General features: G+C 40.4%; 1 protein-coding gene across 4 annotated transcripts in view; it reads left to right on the top strand.

Moving 5' to 3' along the window:
• Positions 1-1,001: 1,001 nt before the first annotated feature.
• STK31 (serine/threonine kinase 31) overlaps positions 1,002-19,022 on the top strand; it is a 29,794-nt gene continuing 11,773 nt past the window's right edge. Inside the window, exons 1-15 of one of the 4 annotated variants that reach the window (XM_015853875.3) lie at positions 1,002-1,144; positions 1,259-1,318; positions 1,767-1,819; positions 3,212-3,310; positions 4,226-4,300; positions 5,027-5,185; positions 6,207-6,559; positions 8,246-8,432; positions 9,022-9,146; positions 9,675-9,834; positions 13,466-13,588; positions 15,940-16,119; positions 17,510-17,626; positions 18,114-18,233; positions 18,727-18,858. In XM_015853875.3, coding sequence (XP_015709361.2) covers positions 1,267-1,318; positions 1,767-1,819; positions 3,212-3,310; positions 4,226-4,300; positions 5,027-5,185; positions 6,207-6,559; positions 8,246-8,432; positions 9,022-9,146; positions 9,675-9,834; positions 13,466-13,588; positions 15,940-16,119; positions 17,510-17,626; positions 18,114-18,233; positions 18,727-18,858 — 1,935 coding nt within the window. In that variant the 5' untranslated portion in view covers positions 1,002-1,144; positions 1,259-1,266. Of the gene's footprint in view, positions 1,150-1,258; positions 1,319-1,766; positions 1,820-3,211; positions 3,311-4,225; positions 4,301-5,026; positions 5,186-6,206; positions 6,560-8,245; positions 8,433-9,021; positions 9,147-9,674; positions 9,835-13,465; positions 13,589-15,939; positions 16,120-17,509; positions 17,627-18,113; positions 18,234-18,726; positions 18,859-19,022 lie in introns of all 4 variants that reach the window. The other 3 variants (XM_015853874.3, XM_015853873.3, XM_032443185.2) reach the window with 3 other exon arrangements.

Genomic DNA, 19,022 nt, shown 5'->3' with positions numbered 1-19,022 from the left:
GCTCCCTCTTCTGGTCCTTATAAGCAATCATTTCTATAGTACCTCTACTTGTGCGGTTTCACAGCAGAATTACAAGAAACAACAACAAAAAAACACACACATGTAGATGACACTTTAAAAAATGGCAAATAAAAAATATAGAAAAAATAATTTGGTTTCTGTTCCTCCAAGAGATTGCTACAAAGTAAAGTGAGAAACTTATTCCAGACGTTCTGTATTTATCCCTATGGCTGTAGCTGTTGGAGAGCACAGTTCCAGAGATGTATGTGTACAATTCAAAGATGAGGTGTATCGCAACCATATGCTTCAAGTATCATTTTTGTACTTGTATGAGAAGAGGAATTTTGTTAAAGGCAAAAGCAGAGATCAGATGCCCAAGTGTCAGCCAGTGACAGCGGTCATTGAGGAGCTCAATTTTGTGTGAGCTTGTTGATGACTTGTTTCCTGAGAGAGGTCCTGGACTCTGAGCAGGGTGTCAGAGGGCAGAGAAGTTTCACTTTATGATTTATCTGTGGGCATCCGTCTGTCATTCAGCTGCACACATTAACCATTCCTGACTCTGATCCAAGGAGTCAGGCATAGGATATGAGGATTTGTCATACATAGAGTGCTCTAACCTATTAAAATGTAATTGCATAGGTCTGAGGTGGCATTTAGCCACTTTTCGTGTTTAGAACAATTGGCTTTCAAACGAATATTTGCCATTATTACAACGCTCAGAGTAGAAGATAGTTTTTTTCCCTCATTCTCATCTTCCTGTGGAAGAACTGAGGTGTGGTATTCACGACACTACAGAATGGCCAGCGATAAGGGAAGGAGAAGGGGTTCCTTCTGGCCCTGTGCTTCTCTGACGCTAAATATCCGTGTCCTTCTCAGTTTTTGGGGGAAGGGAACTGTGTGAATTAAGCACTAATTAAGCACACCAAGCACTACACGCACCCTCCTCACGACCCCGTTCCCCTCAGCCCATCTCTCCCGCACTTTGCGGCCCGGCGCGGTGCGCGCATGCGCAGGGCGGGCGGCGGGAAGCTGGACGAAAGGCGGCAGCGTGTGCAGCCGTCGGGTGTGAGGAGGTGGTGCAACAAGGGGGGGGGGTTTGTGGTTAAATGCGGTTTGAGCTCCCTCAGCGGGGTCTGATCTGTGGGTAAGGTGAGAGTAGGAGGTGCTGAGGTCTTGCTTTTAGCCTCAGAGGGGTCTGGTGGCTGTTCAGGTGATAGCGCTGCCTTGCCTCAGCTGAGGGCAGTCTGTGGTGTTTCAGGGGCTGTCATGAATTCTGTCACGAGTGGCTGCACGGATGACGGCACGGAGTATGGAAAAGGTAATGCGAGGTTGTTTTGTTATCTTCTTTTTTTTTCTACAAACAATGTAACCTTACATCTGAGAATGAAGTCAGCCTGGTTTTGCCTGGGACGGAGTTGTTTTGCTTCACAGTGTCTGGTGTGATGCTGTGTTGTGTTTGTAGGAGAAAAACAGTGTTGGTAACACAGTGATGTTTCAGTTGTTGCTGAGTAGCCCTGCACAGTGCCACCAACCTGTCAGTTTTCTTTGCTTCTGCTGTCCTGCCAGTGAGGGGTGAGAGGGCCAGAACCACAGCAGCTGAGCTGAGCTGCTCACAGGGGTATTCCTGCCCTGTGCCATCCTGTGGTAGAACTGCAGAGCTGAGGAGCTGCTTGCATGGGGACTGTCTGGTATTGGTCAGCAGGTGGTGAGCAATTGCTTTGTGTAGCACTTGTTTGGTATACTAACCTTTTTCTTTCTCCTTCAAGCTGAGGATGTTGTGGGCTGCCATGTTGAAGATGCCATAACGTTTTGGGCACAGGTGGGTGTAAACAAAAAAGGTTAATTTAGATCTCATACTCACGAGCAACGTGTCATTGAAAACTGAAATCAGTCACTCCTTTAAAAAGTCAAAAGTAATGCCTATCTGTTTGAGCTGTAGCCAGGTTTTCATGGAATCACTGGTTGGAAGAAGTGACTAAGATCAAGTCTAGCTATTAGCCTGTCACCACCACACCCACTGAGCCATGTCTCTTAGTGCCACACATATGCATTTCTTGAACATCGCCATGATGGTGACTCCAGCACCTCCTTGGGCAGCTTGTTCCACAAATGTTTGGCAGTCATTATGTAAAAAATAAAGTATTTTTGATATTACTTGCAAAGTACCATAGGAGGCAACGGGAGCACCTCAGCAGGCAGCTGGGGGGTGGGTGGGTGTCCTCTGCTCTGCTTGAGGCAACAGGTTCTTTCCCTTTTGGGCTATGTGGGCAGGAGAGAGGTGTGAATGAGATGAAAAACAGCAGCTTTAATTAATTGGGTGCAGAAGGGAGAAGAGAAATCCAGGTGGTTCTGGGTTTACATTGTCTGGTTGGTCTGTTGGCTGCTGTTGACTGATGGAGTGTGTGTTGTCAGCACCTGTCTCACTGCAAGCCCCATGGGCACCGCAGGCACTGGCTCTGTTAATAAGAGCTAGCGGGGAGTGAGAGCAAGCTTGTACTGTTTATGTAACAGCTTCCCCTTTAAAATAAAAGTAGATCTAGTAGTTCATTCTCCTTTGGGTTCTTACCCTTGTGTTCTTAGTCTCAGTTATGGTCCTTTTTTCATTCTGTAAGGTGTAGAAGTTAGGAGTGTACTTCTGAGGATGACAATGTTTAGCTGCACTGATGTTTTCTTTCTAAGCTCTGAATGTTTTGCTTTGAATTACATGTGAAATTGACATTGAATGTATACCACGCTTCTGGATCTGACCAAGCCTCTCAGTGGTTCACATAACCAAGCTGTAACTAGAAAGTATCTGCATTGCTTAGCTAAACCAAACCCTAAGTCTTCAAAGTAAGGAGATGAGGGGTGTGCTAGAGCTGTTGTCTCTTGTGTTTATGGAGAGAGATACAAAGAACACTGAACACACAAAAGTTTGTGATGCAGGATTGATACATGGACCTGTGTATTTCTTGAAGAATCTGGTAATTAAACTGTTAAAAGTGCTCTTTGAGGACTGTTCATCTGGGATTGTTTGTCTACCTCTCCATGAAGTTTTGAAAGATAAGAGCAGGCTGAGAAGTACAGCTAGAACCACGAGGTTCTGAAGTTTAAGGTGGGGCATTACTTACTTCAGCAGCTGCGCAACTGTTCTGTCTTAATTTTTGTCTGTTGTAATCCATCAAACAGCAATTAAAAATGACAGTAATTCATGCCCTCTCTCCACACCTAGAATATCAGTAGCTGTAATGACCTCTTGAAATTAAGTTGTGCTCTGGCAGAAGCTTGTCCTCGGGCTCAAGCAGCATTTGGCAAGCTTGATTTTAATAAGGTATGTAGGCATTTGTATGTAAAAGTTGTTTTCCCCTTGGATGTAAAAGCTTTAATTGAACGCAGCCATTTTCTTTGCTGTTTTATTGGTCTTTATGTTGTGGGTCTGTGCTCTCCAAACCTATTTAAGAACTGCTGTTGATCTTAAAGAAGAGCAAATTTTCTTTCTTTCTTTACTTCAGATCTCAGTTAAATTGTGCAACCGTGTGTGCATGTATGCATTGATATAAGATTATGGCCTATAGCTATAGAGTAATGCTTTTCTAGGGAAGGGGATCTTTGCTGCCTCTCAGAAAATATGGAAGATCAGGTGAAAATCTGTAGTGCTTACTGGGCCGTACAAAGTGGTCTTACGAAAATAACAAGAATATGTTTAGTAGCAGTTTTATGGTGAGTTCAGCCTATAAAGAGTGGTAGCAACCTTTGTGTGAGCCGCTAATGGCTTACTGCTAAAGAAGATTTAATAAAGCAGTCTATCTTTGAGCTGTTTTTTGTGTGCAGGTAAATGGCCATCTGCATTCCTCTGGAAGAAAGCACATCGACAGCAAGCTCATCACATTTGTGGTGTGACTGTCTGTTCCTTACCTCAGCTTACTGAGCTGTCAATGCAATTAAATGTTGTAGCAACACGTTTGTAGACAAAAAAAATGTATGAACCCGCTGTGTAAAACTTTAGTTTTTATAGTTAGAGGATTATCTTTGAGCTATTGTTTGTGGAGTAGAGGTTTATAGTTTTTGAAGCAGTGTATGTTGTTATGAGAGGTGGGACATCAAATGCATCCCTTTGTTTTCATAGTGCTGCTGAGATCATTCTAGCAGAGTGAAAGTAAGATTTGCAGCGTGTTAGGAATATCATTTTGATCTGTGCTTGTATTTTCAAAATGCTGTTCTTGATCTTTTTTTTCCTACTTTTTAGATCTATGGTGGCTGTTTTTCTGAAGATAGATGTTGGTACAGATGTATGGTGCAGCGTATGATCAACAACGAAAAGGCAGGAAACATTTTTTTTTCCTCCAGTTTTAAAAATATATCGACTTTTTTACACTCTTGCAGGAAATAAAAGTGACTCCTCCATCCTCCTCCTCCTAACCTCCCTGTCTGAATAAATAGAAAAACCAATGAATATGGATGTGTGACACAAATCCAAGCAACCTGCAGTTTTGAATGTTGCTGATGAGAAGACTGACAAGACGTGACGTACTTGCAAAGTGCTGTTGGGATGTCTTGGGGAAAAAAGAAGATCACAAGCGATAGTTAATGTTGTTAAACGATGCAGTTTAATTTCAGACTGCTGAGAGGTGAAAATGGTAGCTGTTGTGTGGTGTGTTAGCACTGATCCAGTTGCACTCAAAGGGTTGTTTGTTGCTTTTGGGTGGCTGACCCAGAAGGTTTGTAGGTCCTTTTTAAAGTGATGATTTCTGAGCACCTTAGATTGCCTATGGAAGGAAGTCTTCTATATTACTTCCAAACTGTAGTTCCTGGAGGGGTAAAAGGATGTCACCAGTAAATATGAAAACTCCAAGTTTTCTCAGTTTTTGTTCAACTCTAACTGCCTTTCTTTGAAGGGTGTGTTAGACATAGTATGAGAGGGTCTGATGTCAGGCATAGCGCTGTGTCACACACGTTAAAATGCTTGTGCTGTAGTTGTTTTCAGTTCATGTTTTGGTAGGAGGTTCACACAACTTCTGCTTAATTATGTTTTGTATCATTGTTACAGTGTCAGGTATTATACATTGACTATGGAAATTCTGAGATCATAAATAGATCAGAAATAGTTGAAATTCCCGAAAACTTGCAATATCCAGGTGTTGCCAAGAAGTACAGACTCTGGGGACTGCAGTTACCAGCTGACCAGAACTTAAACATGTTTGACCAGGTGAGTGGCAGATGTGCCTGGAACAGATGGTGCCATATATCTACATAGTGTCTTGAGGAGTTTTTGACGAGCCGAGTGCTCAGTTGTGATAGCAGGACATGCTGAGAAGTACTGGTTGCTCGCCCTGAACTAACTCCAGAAGCTGAAATGGTCTGGTTCATGGTGTGTTGGGAGGGAATGCTTTTAAGAGTATGCTTTTGTACTTTTGAGTTCTGTGTGCTCAGCAGCTGTTACCAACAGGACTGATAACAGCTCAGAGCTGTTCTGAGTGGCACCGGTCGATCCAGTTTTGAGTGGTGATCTCTTTCTTGTGGACACCACTCATTCTGCACTCTTGGAATTATGCTCTTGTTGCTGGTGCTGCCAGCGCTTCACCAGCAGCTGCTTCGAGAGCAGGGAATGGCTGTCTTGTTTGCCTTGTACCTCTGTGCCATTCAGAGGAGATACTGAGACTGCTTGTGTATAGAGTTTTTTCTCCGTGGTCCTGTTCACGTTGCTTAATGTGATGAAAACGTGAAAATCTGTTACGATTTCTGTTTGGTTTTTGTTTGCTTGTCTTTCCATCACTTTGTATTTCTTGCAGTAAAGCTTTCTGTGCTTGCTGTGTGTTGAAACTATAGCTCCTTCCTTCCTCCAGTCTCTTCCAGTCTCAATTTTTAAGGGGCAGCAACTTATGTTCAGATGTGGCTGAACAAAAATAAAACCTGTTAGTTGATGGCATTTTGGACTTGTTATCCATGAATGATACCAAATTCTTCAAAGTTGAATAATGAGGGAGAAATGTTGGTGTTGATGTCCAGTCTGGCATTAACAGGGATTAGATCGAGTGCAGTCAGAGTTGTATAGGTGCACTATTGTTTCAGAATAAGTGTGTTAAACATAAGAAGCTTTATTTGTGTTTCTCTTTGGGTTTTGGTCTTAAATTCTGTTTTGGTTTGGTTTCATAGTAGGAAGTTGTCTAAATTGAGTTGTAAGTTCTCAAAATGACCAGTTCACAACAACAGTATATTTCACTTCACAGGGGAAGACGTTCTTGGGTAGCCTAGTTTTTGAAAAGGCAATAAAAGTCCGAGAGAAGGCCAAGCAGAAGGGTGATACCATTCTTGTCCAGGCTGAATGTGAAAAAGTAGACATTGGAGAAGAGGTGGCCAAGGCGGGATTTGCTGAAAAGAACAGATCTCCAGGAAGCACTGAAGATGTGGAAAAGAGAGAAGATGCCTTGCAAAACCAGCGTAAGAAGATGAAGTCTCCTGCCCAGCTGTGGCTGAACAGACCTGGTCATGCGCTGTGCAACCATCCCAGAGCTTTCTTGGACCCTGTGGGTCCCACTGCGAGGAATGAGGTTTTTGCTGGAAACCATATGGTTCTTACAAAGTAAGGCAATGGGATATCAGGGAAAGGGTTGTGTGAGTGTTGTGATGGGTGTAGTTGTTGGGATATGTTTATATGAGAAAGCAGCGGGGTAAATGAGTATCTAAAATGAAAGGTTCTTCTCCTGTCTTCCCAGCACCCAATAATGCTGGTACTGAGTGGAAGGAGAGTATGTATACAAGATGTGTGTGGTGTGCTGTGGTGATGGGAGTTAGGACAGTAATCTGTACAAATCCTGTTTGTTACTGTTGTTGCATGTTGTTCTTCATTTACTTTCCACAGAGAATTTTGATTGTATCTTAATGTGAGATTTCTGAAAACGTAGGAAGTGTAACATCTGTTAAACAGTGAACCGTAGTTGGAAGTGAAGGTTGCAGGATATTGGGCTTCTTAGAGATTCTGCACTGACAGTGATGTTCATTTATGTATTTGCGTAATTGCTACGTGCTTGTCCTTGAGACTCTTTGTTGCTACTCCCTGTTTATTTACATGTATTAAAAGCTCATCAGACTCAAATGTGGAATGTGAAAGTACGTTCACCTGGCAGGACAAACATATTTTGGTTATTTATTTGTGCAGGAGCTCAACTGTGTGTGCTTATAGGGAATAAAGCATCTATTGCAATCTGATGTGAGCTTTAGGGGGTAGTGATGTCTGAAGCTTGTAATTACATTGACAAGAGCTAGTGGTAACTTGGCACTTAGAATTGTCAGAAATCTTTTAAAATAAACTTGTCCTACAATTGCTCGGATTGCCATGGCAACAGGCTGCTGGGGAAGATGTTTGTGGGTGGAAAAGATGGTATTTCTCATTCAGAGCTGCAGTGATGTAAGAAATTCTGTTCTTCCGGAAAAACAAACCAAAACAACCCAACCCCAAACACCCCGAGTTGTTTAAAATTACAGTTAAATCTCCTGGGTGATTCTGTGCTGCTAATAAAAAATACTAACATGAGATGAAGTGCTCTTCAAAGGAGTCTGAATTTATAGCGTAGTGTTTTATCATGAATCAAGTAATCTGGCCTGTTTTCTGAGTTATATACACTTCAAATCTAATTTTTAAAATAGAGATAATAATCATTATTTAATATTGTTGTTATAACATATGTCTCCACTGTTGAGCTGGCACTGTACCCCAAAGAATCCTGTCTGGTCTGAGCAGCTGCAGGTTCCTTATTCCATTTCCACATATTCTGGTGATGTTCGTATGTTGCAGGAGGGACGTAATCATGAAGTGGAAAGAAAAGCTGTGATGTAACTAATACTATGCAGGGGTAGAGATACAAAATGCTTTCCTTAAAGTACTTCAGCCTATTCCGTAGGTATAAAATTGGAATTATGCTGGACCTTGGCTATTCTGGGTCTGATGTGTAATAGAGCAGGATTTTTTTTTTTCCCTCAAGGGAAGGCCTTTGAGTTGGTGATAGTAAAACATATAAAGGGTTCTCTTCAAAGGATGTGTGTGTGTTGTGCTTCTTGTTTGTTTTCTTCTTCAGTGTTGTGTAACAGTCTTTGAAGACTGCAGTGGAGAGTGTTATAAATTGTGAAGAAGTAAAGCATGATTAAGATGCTTTTATAGTCTCTTTTGGGGGGTGTTTTGTAATCATTACTGAAACTATGGTAGCATGAAAGAATGCACATCGTGGTGGCTTTTTAATTCCTTTTTAATTCCCCTATATTTTTTTTAAAGGGAAAAACCACCAGCTTCTGCCCCAGTGCTTAACAGAGGTTTTACACGTGTAAGAGATGAGAACCTGGCTGAAGAGAATGGCGTCTTTGAAGAGGAGAAAGAAGCTAACAGAAAGGAGAATGTCAATCTATTGAGAAGACAGAAGGAACTAGAACTGGAAGTTGAGCATCTGAAAGGTGAACTTCAGGTGTGTGGACATTAAAAAAAAAAAGTAGACTACTTTCCTGGTTGCAGGTGTTTTTCATGGTGCTTCTGTCTTGTAGTTTCTTTGGGCTGCAGTTCAGGGCAGTGCTGAAATACAGCAGTATCACAGTCTTTAGACAGAGACTTGGTTTCCTCCAGTGCAGGGCATGCTGGCAGCACTGTCACGTGCACTGTGGTCCACGCTGCACCATCACTCCCTTGGGTGCACGTACCAGCTTGCTGCTGCGCTTCATGCAGTTTGAGCTTTGAGTTTTGCATTTTGTGATTTAAAAATGTGCTTTGTTTCTAAGGATGTTGTCATTCTTTTTTCTCCTCGCTTAAAGGCTAAATAAAACTCTGTATACTAGGCTGAGAACTCCAAAGCATCATGGAATCGTAGCAGCTGTTGAATTTTAGGACTGGAGGAAAATGTTTTCTTAATTGCTGCTTAATAGAGAAGATGCAAATACCCCACACATTTTGTTAGTGTTTCAATAACAGCTAGGCTTATTAAGGTCTAATCTGTGGTCTGTATATTAGTCATACCAGCTGATTCTATCTTGCTGTCTGAAATGCTACTTCAAAATTGACAGATGATTAATCAAGAGAAGGAAGCATCCAGGAAAAGAGCTGAATGTCTTGAGGAAACCCTGCATAAGTACGTTGGAACAAAAATGAAAGATTTGGCTGCTAACGTGAAGGTGTTGAAAGAAACAAGGTATTTGTTTCAAAACTAGTACTTTTTATTATTGCCCTGTTTATCCCCTGAAAGTGTACTAAACGATTTAGTTTAGGTATCTTTATTTCTGGTAGAGATACATTTCATTGGGTAGTTGAAGTTACCTCTCTAGTATTAAAAGAAGGAACAAAGCTGCAGTGGGACTGAGACATAGAAATGACTGTCAGTGCTGGTAAGAAGGAGCATATATAATATATACTCACATGTTTGTAACAGTTGAGTAAAGAAAATGTAAAGGGGTGAAATAAAACAGGAGAAATTAAAAGCAGAATTTTGTGGTATAATGAACATATTCTTGTTACTGCCTTCTTCCTCAAATTGGGATTTAACAGCTGAGGGAGGCACGCTGCTGCTACTGCCTTGTGGTAGAAACTAGGTTAACATGATAGTTGTCAAGCTCCGTATGTCAAAGGTGTGTGAATAGCATTGAGTTCTAAAGTGCTTTGAGTTCTGGGGAGACATAAATATTTTCTGGATTAAAAAGTCTGTTTCTTCCTTAATATTCAGGCATGCGAAAAAGAACGCTGGTTTTGGGGAGCAGCTTTCACAAGCCATAAAACTGGTTACAGAAGGAAATATCACCGTTCCATGTTCCTTGGAAAAATTGCAGAAGCTTTGGACAGAGCATGACTTGGCTCAGGAGATGATTCAGTTATGCAAAAACGAGGTAAGTTTTGACAAGAGTGTTTTAGTCTTGTAAGTGTAGCGGGGTGTCATGAGCACAGAAAGGAAACGCTACCTGGCAAAAGGCAGACATCAGAGCTTTGTTACCTGCTGCAGCTGGTATATTTATGAAGCGTTATTTTTCTGTTAATGTAGACTTCTTTGACACCGTTGGTATTTATGAAGACATCTGAAGATGTCAGAACACATTAACTAAAGGGCTTCTATTCTGTAATAATTGCAAACCACTTTAGCTGAGCAGCTTATGTGTCTTTAAAACCTTTCCTGAAGCGTTATGCCACTACAGTATTATGCAAGTCCCTCCCGCGGGGGTGTGTAGGGAAATTGGTATGCAAATAGCAACAGTGCAGGAAGATGGGCTTCTACGGGGGAAATATGCCATCTAGTGCAACTTCTCAGCTGTTACAATCAGTGAGAGCCTGCCTGAGTATGTACAAGCGGCTGTGATGATAAATATGCTTATGTACTGCCTCTCAGTGGAGGTGCTGCTTTTGGGAACAGGAGGGTTCTGTGCTCTGGGGCAAGTGGTGTGGTGTGATGGGGCTGGGAAGGTAGCAGCACCCTGGGAAGATGGCAGCAAACATGTTGTATTCTCATATATATAACCTGAAACCTTTTTAAATGTCTTTGCTGAAGAGATGTTGCAGCGCTTCAGTGAATTTAATAGCTCATGAAATTTGACTGAAAAACAATAAGCCTTCTGGTTGAATAAAATACATTCTGTTTCTGTGCTGGGGCAAGAAGTAGAACGTCTGTAGCACAGCACACATTCAGTTGCTGTAGGTGAGAAGTGATTCTTTTATTTACTGAAAACTTAGTCAGATGTCTAAGGTAGGTGTTAGTATGCATACAGCAGTTTGGGCTTGCTTTGTATAGGCTGGCAACATAAAAGAATAGCTGCTGCCTCTTCTTTTCTCTCCTCTTGAGTCACCAACCCCAGGAAGCAGCAGGAAGATACTTCTTCGTGAGAAGAGGTCTCAATTATGACAAGTGCTTCAGGATATATATATATGAATGAATTTACTGGAATATGTTTGGCCATCTTGACAGTGCTGGTTGTTTTTAGTTGTGAATGGCTAACAATGATGCTGTCTACAGGATGCGTGGTAGTGTTCAACTGTTAAAGCAGTTGAAATGCTATGGTCAGACTGCACTGTGATCTTCCAGTTGTTTGTTCAGCCCCATGTTCTGTGTTGGCAAAGTGTGGCCTCGCAACAGTCTGAAAACCAGTTCTGTTCAGAAATGAAACCCCCGTCTTCCTTTTTGGCGTTGTTCCTAATTGCTTAAACTAAGGCATTAATGAACAGTGGCACAAACTCTTATGACTTCTCAAGAGCCTTCTGTGGCTTTCAAAGATTCCTGCTATGGAAGGTTGTCATGGCAGTGTCACTCATATTTTAAATAGGGGAAAAGGAGAAATGACAGGATCTCTAAGTGTCAGGTATCCTCTAGAGTGCCTGAGAACTGCACAGGGTGTGTGACTGGGAATGTGTGCTGAGGAGCAGAGCTCCCTGAAGGGTTTATTTAGTTTTTAAGATGAATTGCTGGAAGCGGGATATTCCAAGGCTCTTGTAGAATTTACCTGCAGATATAAGAAATGTCCAAGAAGCTCACAGTAAAATGGTCTGCATGTTATTCTGCTTGATGATGATTTAAGTATTTTAACAAATATTTTTAATAGCCAGCAACATCAGCATACTCAGTTGCATTTTGTTTCCCATTTAGTGGAAATGAGATACCAATGCACGGGAAGCCCACTGAACCCAAATAGATGGAAGAAATAGCTGCCTATTGAGCTATAACAGATGGTTTTAACTCTATTTGCTTTGGCTGTTAACTTTGCTATCAAAATTAGTTTTATAAAGATAGCTTTTGCTATTAGGTCACCTGAGCAGTGTGCTCTTCCTTTAACTTTCCTCTCTCCCTGTAACAAATCTGGTTTGTCAGCACTTGAAAGTAAATGTGTTATCTTGCTTTTGGAGAAACCTAGTACATCTTGAACAGCATTACAGGTGTGTAAGCCCAGTAGAATTTGAATGTAGAGTAAGTGGTGTTTCAGTATTCACATTCTTTAGTTTAATAGTTAATTTTTGCTGATTTAACTTGGTCACTTCTGATTTGTCCTTGTTTTTTAATACTTTTTTTGCTTAGTTTAAATATCCTCAAATGAAGATGCATGGTGGAATTATTTGGTCTTGAATAAGGTGATTATGTAATGGATATCTTGAAAACATAACCGTTAGTGAACTGAGATGGTACCGAGGTATGATTTGCATAAAAATAGTGTAGGTTGCTCATCTGGAGTGGAAGGGCTTGAAAATGTATGTGAAAGTCATTGTAGAATTGGATGTAAACTGTCTGCTCAACATGGGAAGGGATAGACTGAAATAGAAAGGATGCTGATGCTGGTTACTTAAGCAGCTCTTGAGTGAAACTTCTGAGAGAGTGGCAGCTCTACAGGTAAAGGAATGGATAATTAGAAGTTGCTCTGATTGCAATGCATGCTTATAGTGTAACATTGGAAAGCAAGCATTGCATACTCAGACGCTGTAGACACTGTTCTATGGAGTGTTGCTTAATTTATGTTTTGGTATTAGAAATAGATTCAAGATTTGCATTATGAAGGTGGGATAAATAGAGCAGTTTAATGAAGATGCTGATTCCAGTGCTAGTTTTAACTATTTCACATCCTGCAAGTTAATAATTTGCACTAAAAAAGCCAAAATCTGATGCCAAAAGTAGGAAGGGGCTGAAAACATGGATTAAAAAGTATCCATGGAAAGGGATGCATTTTCCTCTTGCTTATGAGGTCACTAAGGCGAGAAGGCATTGATGAAGTGGTTGCACTATTTTATCCTGCTCTCACAATCTTTAATAATAAAGATTGCTGTTGTTGGAAACAAGTTGCTGAAGAGTACTGGTGTTTGGTGTGACCGAGACCAGTGGGGTGCTGGGGTTTTTGTATGTGTCTGTTTGAAGTATGAGATGGATAAATCACTTTTCTAGCTGTAGTTTGAGAAGTTTTCACCCTCAGTCAATTCCACTGTCTGCTGTGGTGATGAGCTTAAGTCTTTGTAATGTCAGCTTTTAAAACAGTTAATGCTTTCTGGAGTTAAATAACAGGCATTTCCTGAGGCGTGCACTTCTGTATGTACCCAGAGACATGGCAAACATGGGAAGGAAGGGGACTTGTGGCTCCTGAACAATGTATTGACTTCCTGGGCTCTGTCCTGTGTAGACTGTTGAATTGACGGTGCTTGAGCTGGCATTAGTTGGAGTTCGGTTGCTTGGTGGAATCTTGCTGCACTTAAGTCTCCATTGTTCCCATTTCTAAAGCAGTATTTTTCAGGAATCTTTTCTTGGAAAGTGCTCTTTATGATGAGGTGTCCTTCGACATTATTATGCAGTGCCATTTCAAGAGATTTGATATTGATTAGTCTGTTAGGTACCTTGTCTGATAGGAATGCGGGATTCTTCTTCCAACAGCAGAACTAATGCTGCCAGTCCTCCAGACAGAGCTTTTCATTTCCTAGAAAACTTAGTATTTTCTTTATTATCACTACTGTGCGTGGCATTTGTGAGCAAGTTCCTGATGTGCTTTTCTTTCTGCATAGGATGAAAGAGATGAGTTGATTACGAAAAGAAATGGAGTGCAGCAAGACTTGTATTCTGCAGTTAAAGAATTTATTTTGGAAGTGGATCAGCTGTTCATCTGTGAGCGCTCAAACATATTACAGGTATGGCAGGGCGTCTAATTACTGAGTCTGAAACACTGAGAACCTTTGGGAATGCTTCTTAAACATTTTATGGTTGTAGACCCAAGCAGAAGCTGAAGCTTAAGATCTCACTTCTGAGCTAAGCTGTACATCTGACACTTGTGGTTCTCAGCATTTCTTGCTACCCTGGTCTTGGGGATGTTTTGTTTCTAGAAGCAAATAATGTTGATCCTGGGTTTGGGCAAGGGTTTTATCTTAACATACTGTGTTTGGTGACTAACAGGAATTCACAAAGCAGAGAGAACACAAAAGACAAGTGCTGATAAGAACCTACAATTCAGGAAAGTTATAAGGGAGGAATTAATCTTCATAGATGCAGTAGGAACTCTTGAAAATTACTAATGGAAGTACTACCAAACTGGTATTGGGGATTTTATTACTGGAAATAATCTATTTTCTTCTTTTTAACTGCAGAAATACTACTTTCGTTTTGACTGTGCAGATGTATTTGGACAGGAAAAAAGGTTGTTAGTTTGACAGCTTGTACAAATCCTGGATGCTTCCTGGGAGTTGGAGCCTCATGATCTTTGAGGCCCCTTTGACTCAAGCCATTCTATGATTCTTCCCCAAATGTACAGAACTGGGTTTCTGACAGACAAATTCAAACAGCTTCCACCTCAGCTGAATCCAGCTGATCCAAGTAAACAGTTGTTTTTTAGATCCCTGCTTTCTAAGTGGTAAAACTGCATTGGTTAAGAAAAAAAAGATGTGTGGGCATACATATTGTATGTTACTTTACAGTCGGCCAGGATGAGCTGAACAGTTGTGAGCTTTTCCATGTTACCTGTCCATAAGCACACAGTTAATTTCTGGTAGCATATTCCTCTCCCTTGGAATTCTGCACTTTCAATTCCATGTGTGCATATAGTGGCTGGTTTCAATGTTTGTGGGCCATTGAACAGTTTTTGGTTGGCAGCTTGTTATTTTGAAATCTGTTCCCATATCCTCCTGCCGGTAAAGCTGCTAATGCTTTAGAAAAGTGTGTTTATAAAAAACAGATAAATGGGAAGAAATAGGACTCATGAGACCCCTCTTCCAGGGGGATTTGCTACATCATCATCCCAGGCATGGAGGTGAGGCTCACTGGTCTGTAGTTTCCCAGGTCATCCTTTCTCCCTTTCTTAGAAACAGGAGTAATGTTTCCCTTTTTCCAGTCACCGAGGACTTCACTGGACAGCTATGATTTTTCAGATATGATTGAGAGCAGCTTAGCAACCACATCAGCCATCTCTGTCAGAACCCTACAATGGATATCATCTGGTCCTGTGGACTTGCACACATTCAATTGCATGAGGAGGTCTTTGACTTGTTTGAACTTGTTCAGATGGAATCTGCTCTCCTAACTCTCACCTAGAGATTCAGGGTCCTGGTAGACATGGGTCAAATCCCATCCTTCAGAGAGAATTCAACCTTTTGAGCTGTGGCAAATAGTGTTTAGACATCTTTGTAGCTCAAGTGTTTTTCAACATGACTTTCTACTTGGATACAAGGAAGGCTGCCTTCTGTAAAGGTGTTATCTCAAGTGCTGACTGACATAATGACCTGCTTGTTGTTGAGGTCATTTGACTGGTCTTATATCTGTTTGCCCTGAGCTTTACCTGTTGTGCCTTTCCTGTACGTGTGCCACTGATATGTTTTCCAATGCAAATCAAAAGGAGGTGTTTAAAACTTGGCATCTAGGTGGAAGTAAATGTTTCTACGCAGTGAAAATAACTTTATAGGTCCTTGGAGATACTGGACACACAGATGGTTTGGTTCCATCTAGAGATCAATGTGGTGATGAAAGTGTGTCAGAAAAGATTTGCCTCGTGACTCTGAATGGGAGGTATCAGTGTCCAGAATCATTCATTGGACACTTGGCTGCTCACCTTGCTCCTTAGTACAAGTACACTTTGTTTTGAGGAGCGTTGTGAACTGAACCTGTTCTTGCTTTTTGTCTCGATGAATGTGGTGTCGAAGTCCAATCTGTAAGTAGAAGACCCTGGAACATTTGTCATATTAAGATCTGTTTTTTGTGATCCTTCCCTTCCATATTTTGAAGGGAGTATCAGACTCAGTAATGCTTGATTCTCTTCTGCGTCGTGTTTCCTGATAGACATGCTGCCAGGAAATTTGTCAGGAAAGTGGAATATGAAAAGAACTTCACTGTAAGAGGATTTTGTGATAGTGCTGCTTGCTGACATCAGGCTATTTCTTACTCTTTCTGCATTAAGTGTTTTTTGGTTTTTTTTTGTTTGTTTTAAATAAAATAGTGGTTAAAAAAAAGTACTTCTCATGTGCTGACATGCTGTTTTTGTTTGCTTAATGCACAGGAACTGTCTGTTTCTTTGGAGGCAACTTATGGTCAAGTTTGTGAAGTGAATGACTCTGAAGAGGTGTTTCAACAGTTCCTTAAGTGGAAGTGTGCTAAAATAGAGGAGTTCATTGATATTAGAAATAATACAGATGCTGCTTTGAAAATTCTCACTGACTTGTTCAGTGGCATCCTAAAGGTAAAGCAAACAAGTCTGTCTTTCTTGTTCCTGAAGAAGATTAAGTATGATGTATGTAACCAAGCTTGTGTGCAGTAGTCATTAGCAGAGAGGGAGCTAGTTCTACTGTTCATGTACACAAAGCCTTAGCCACAGTACACAGGGAGAAGATGTATCTTGAGGAACACATACCAAGTAAGGGTTTATGCTTTCGTGTGAGAGGACATCTTTTCCATTAAGTGAAGTGCTTCTGTGTAACTTGTGTGTGCACTGTCTAATCCTTTTGTGACTGAAATACTTTAAAGGATTAAAGTAGCCTTTGGATAGAAGCATGCCCTATTTTAAATGTGGAAGTTGGAGGCCCTGCCTGTAGCAGGGGGGTTGAAGCTTCATGATCCTTGAGGTCCCTTCCAACCAAAGCCATTCTGTGATTCTACTAATGTGTGTAATCAGGAGTAACATCCATCAAAATCTAAAATGGAATAGGATCAGTGAATGATAATGGTTTTTGTTTTTAGAGAATGAATGGTTCCTTTCCACTGTGTAACTCGAAGTTTTTGGAAGCAATATACCATTTGAACATGACTATAGAAGTTTTTGTTTATTTAAGACAACAAAATGTTTTTGTGATCTGTAGTGAAATACCCATGCTTGACAGGTAAATGAATGAGGAAGAGTTTACTGCCTCCGATTATGATGGTGTATATTGCATATTAAATTCAGAAACAAATTTTCATTGCAGTTTTGGTTGCTGATGTACTATCTCTTGCATAGATGAAAGTAATAAATTTTTGCCAAAAACAACGTCCAATGCAATTATAAACTGATCTTACTCATCTAGTGTTATCTACATCTTTATTTCAAAGCTGTTAGTTCCGTCTTGTATGGAAACATCCAAGGTTTCTTTGTGGTAATGTTAAACTTTACATCTCTGTTTATCAGCAGTGAAATAGATCTCAAGGTGCATCTTTATCTCAAGCAGCTGTGTATTAAAAGAAACACAAAACCCACTCAGCACTGAGAGTGCCACACTGAGCTTTGCTGTCAACATTTTGTGTATCACTCTGTGGGCAGCACTAACGTTTGCTTTGCACATTAGACCCAATGGTGTGAGGATTAGGATCTGTCTACTATATTTCTTTTTTTCCTTAGACATAGTGAGATTAGGAAAGTAAAACATGATCAAGGCAAGAGTCAACTTTTCTTGGAGAATTTGCAGTTATGTTAGTTCTAGAAATTGGTGTATCACTGAAGAGTCAGGCAGTTAAAGGTGATATTTGACATACATTCTGATTAGATCTCCATTAGTGATGACTTCTGTATTCTTTTGTCTGTTCTTGTAATTAAAAGCTAAAATACAGCAAGGAGATAGCAAGGCTGAGCTTATTTTTTTTCCCCCCCTCTTTTGAAGTGTTTTGACCTGAGCTCAGAAGAGTCTTCTAATACAGAGGAAATTCCTGGTAATGTGGATGAAGCTCTCAAAGAAGCCGAGTTGTGTATTTGCAAAGAGCTGAAGACAGACTTAACAGTATGTTTTCTTTCTTAATTTTGTTTTTCTTTATTGGGCCAGGGAATTGGGGGCATGCGATGAAAAATCACTCCGGTTGTTCCTTGGAGGGAAAAGAATGTTTTCCAGGCAACAGGCAGAGGGCAGCCTTGAGTTACAGGATTGTCGCTTGTGCCTGCTACCTGCAACAGAACCAGTGTCTGCTTTGAAAGAATGGTTGTATACTTTGGTGCTCCATATGTACTTAATATTCTATATTGAAGTTATTATTTTCTTAGCATGAAATGGATTCTCTGTGTAGAAGTGCTATTTATCTTTATTTTACTGAAACTACTGGTTGATCTTTTGAACTCAGTAGCTTTCCTTTTTCAGTATCTTTATGATGAAAAATCTAATATGCGAGTTTTTCCGTTAGCTTCAGAATTTAAGTGATGTTGTTACATATGAAATGTTAGTGCGTATAAATAGCGAATGACTCTTAAACTTTAATCTTTGTAATTCAATCTAGGAACATGATGAGAAAGAGAAAGAAGTAATTAAGAGTGCATACAGTAAAGTTATGCATGAAGTTCGTCAGGAGCAAAATCTGATCACAGTCATACAAAAAACATACTTGGCCAGTGTTGAGGTTAGCTCTTGACTTATTTGTGCCTTGCTGATCTACATTAATAATGCTTTCTGGTGTACCTCTTAAAAAATATGTCCTTTTATTTTTTTCTCTCTTACAATGGGAGTTATAGTGTATGCTGGTGGTGAGAGGATGGTTAAGTTAAAGTTTGAGAGAGTTAGAAAAGGCTTTGTTTTGTATGAATACAGTGTTGTGTGTTTGGGTGGTTTGAATGGTGTTGCTTTGCTAAGGCAGTGGGAGCTGGAATCTGTGGATTCATTGCAAATCGGTAGTATGTAACTCAAGAGAACTTCCAGTAGGATGTTTTCCAGCAGGTTGTAAATGTAATTAAAATTAAACACAATTAAAACCCCATTTTTGCAGGGAACATTCTGAAAAGCTGAATTCAGATGAGTTTCAGGCGGTTTCTCTAGTTCATGGATTAAAGCATATTAAAATAGAATTCTTGAATGTTTTCTGATTTTTATTTTTTAATTACTCTTTTTTTTCCTAGTTCAAAAAACAAGCTGAGAAATGGCTGAATAAAAGACCTAATTCTGACAACTTACTATCAATCAAAAAAACAGTGAAAAGTTTGAAGGCCCAGTTAAGATGGAAGTTGACTGAGAAAAAGAACATTGAGGAAGTATGAAAATCTTAGGGGTCTTTTTTCCCAAGTTTATTTAGAAATGCAAGTTTTGTTAAAATCAGTGGCAACTAGACAGAACAAAATGTGCTTTTGGTGCTTTGAAGATGTGTTCTTCAGGTTCATTTAGGAAGTTGCTTGATCTGGATTCTTGTAACTGTGCA

The sequence above is a fragment of the Coturnix japonica genome, chromosome 2 (assembly GCF_054131305.1).
Source record: "Coturnix japonica strain WE chromosome 2, WE-NBRP24, whole genome shotgun sequence".
Taxonomy (NCBI): domain Eukaryota; kingdom Metazoa; phylum Chordata; class Aves; order Galliformes; family Phasianidae; genus Coturnix; species Coturnix japonica.
This window is presented reverse-complemented; position numbering and strand designations above follow the sequence as displayed.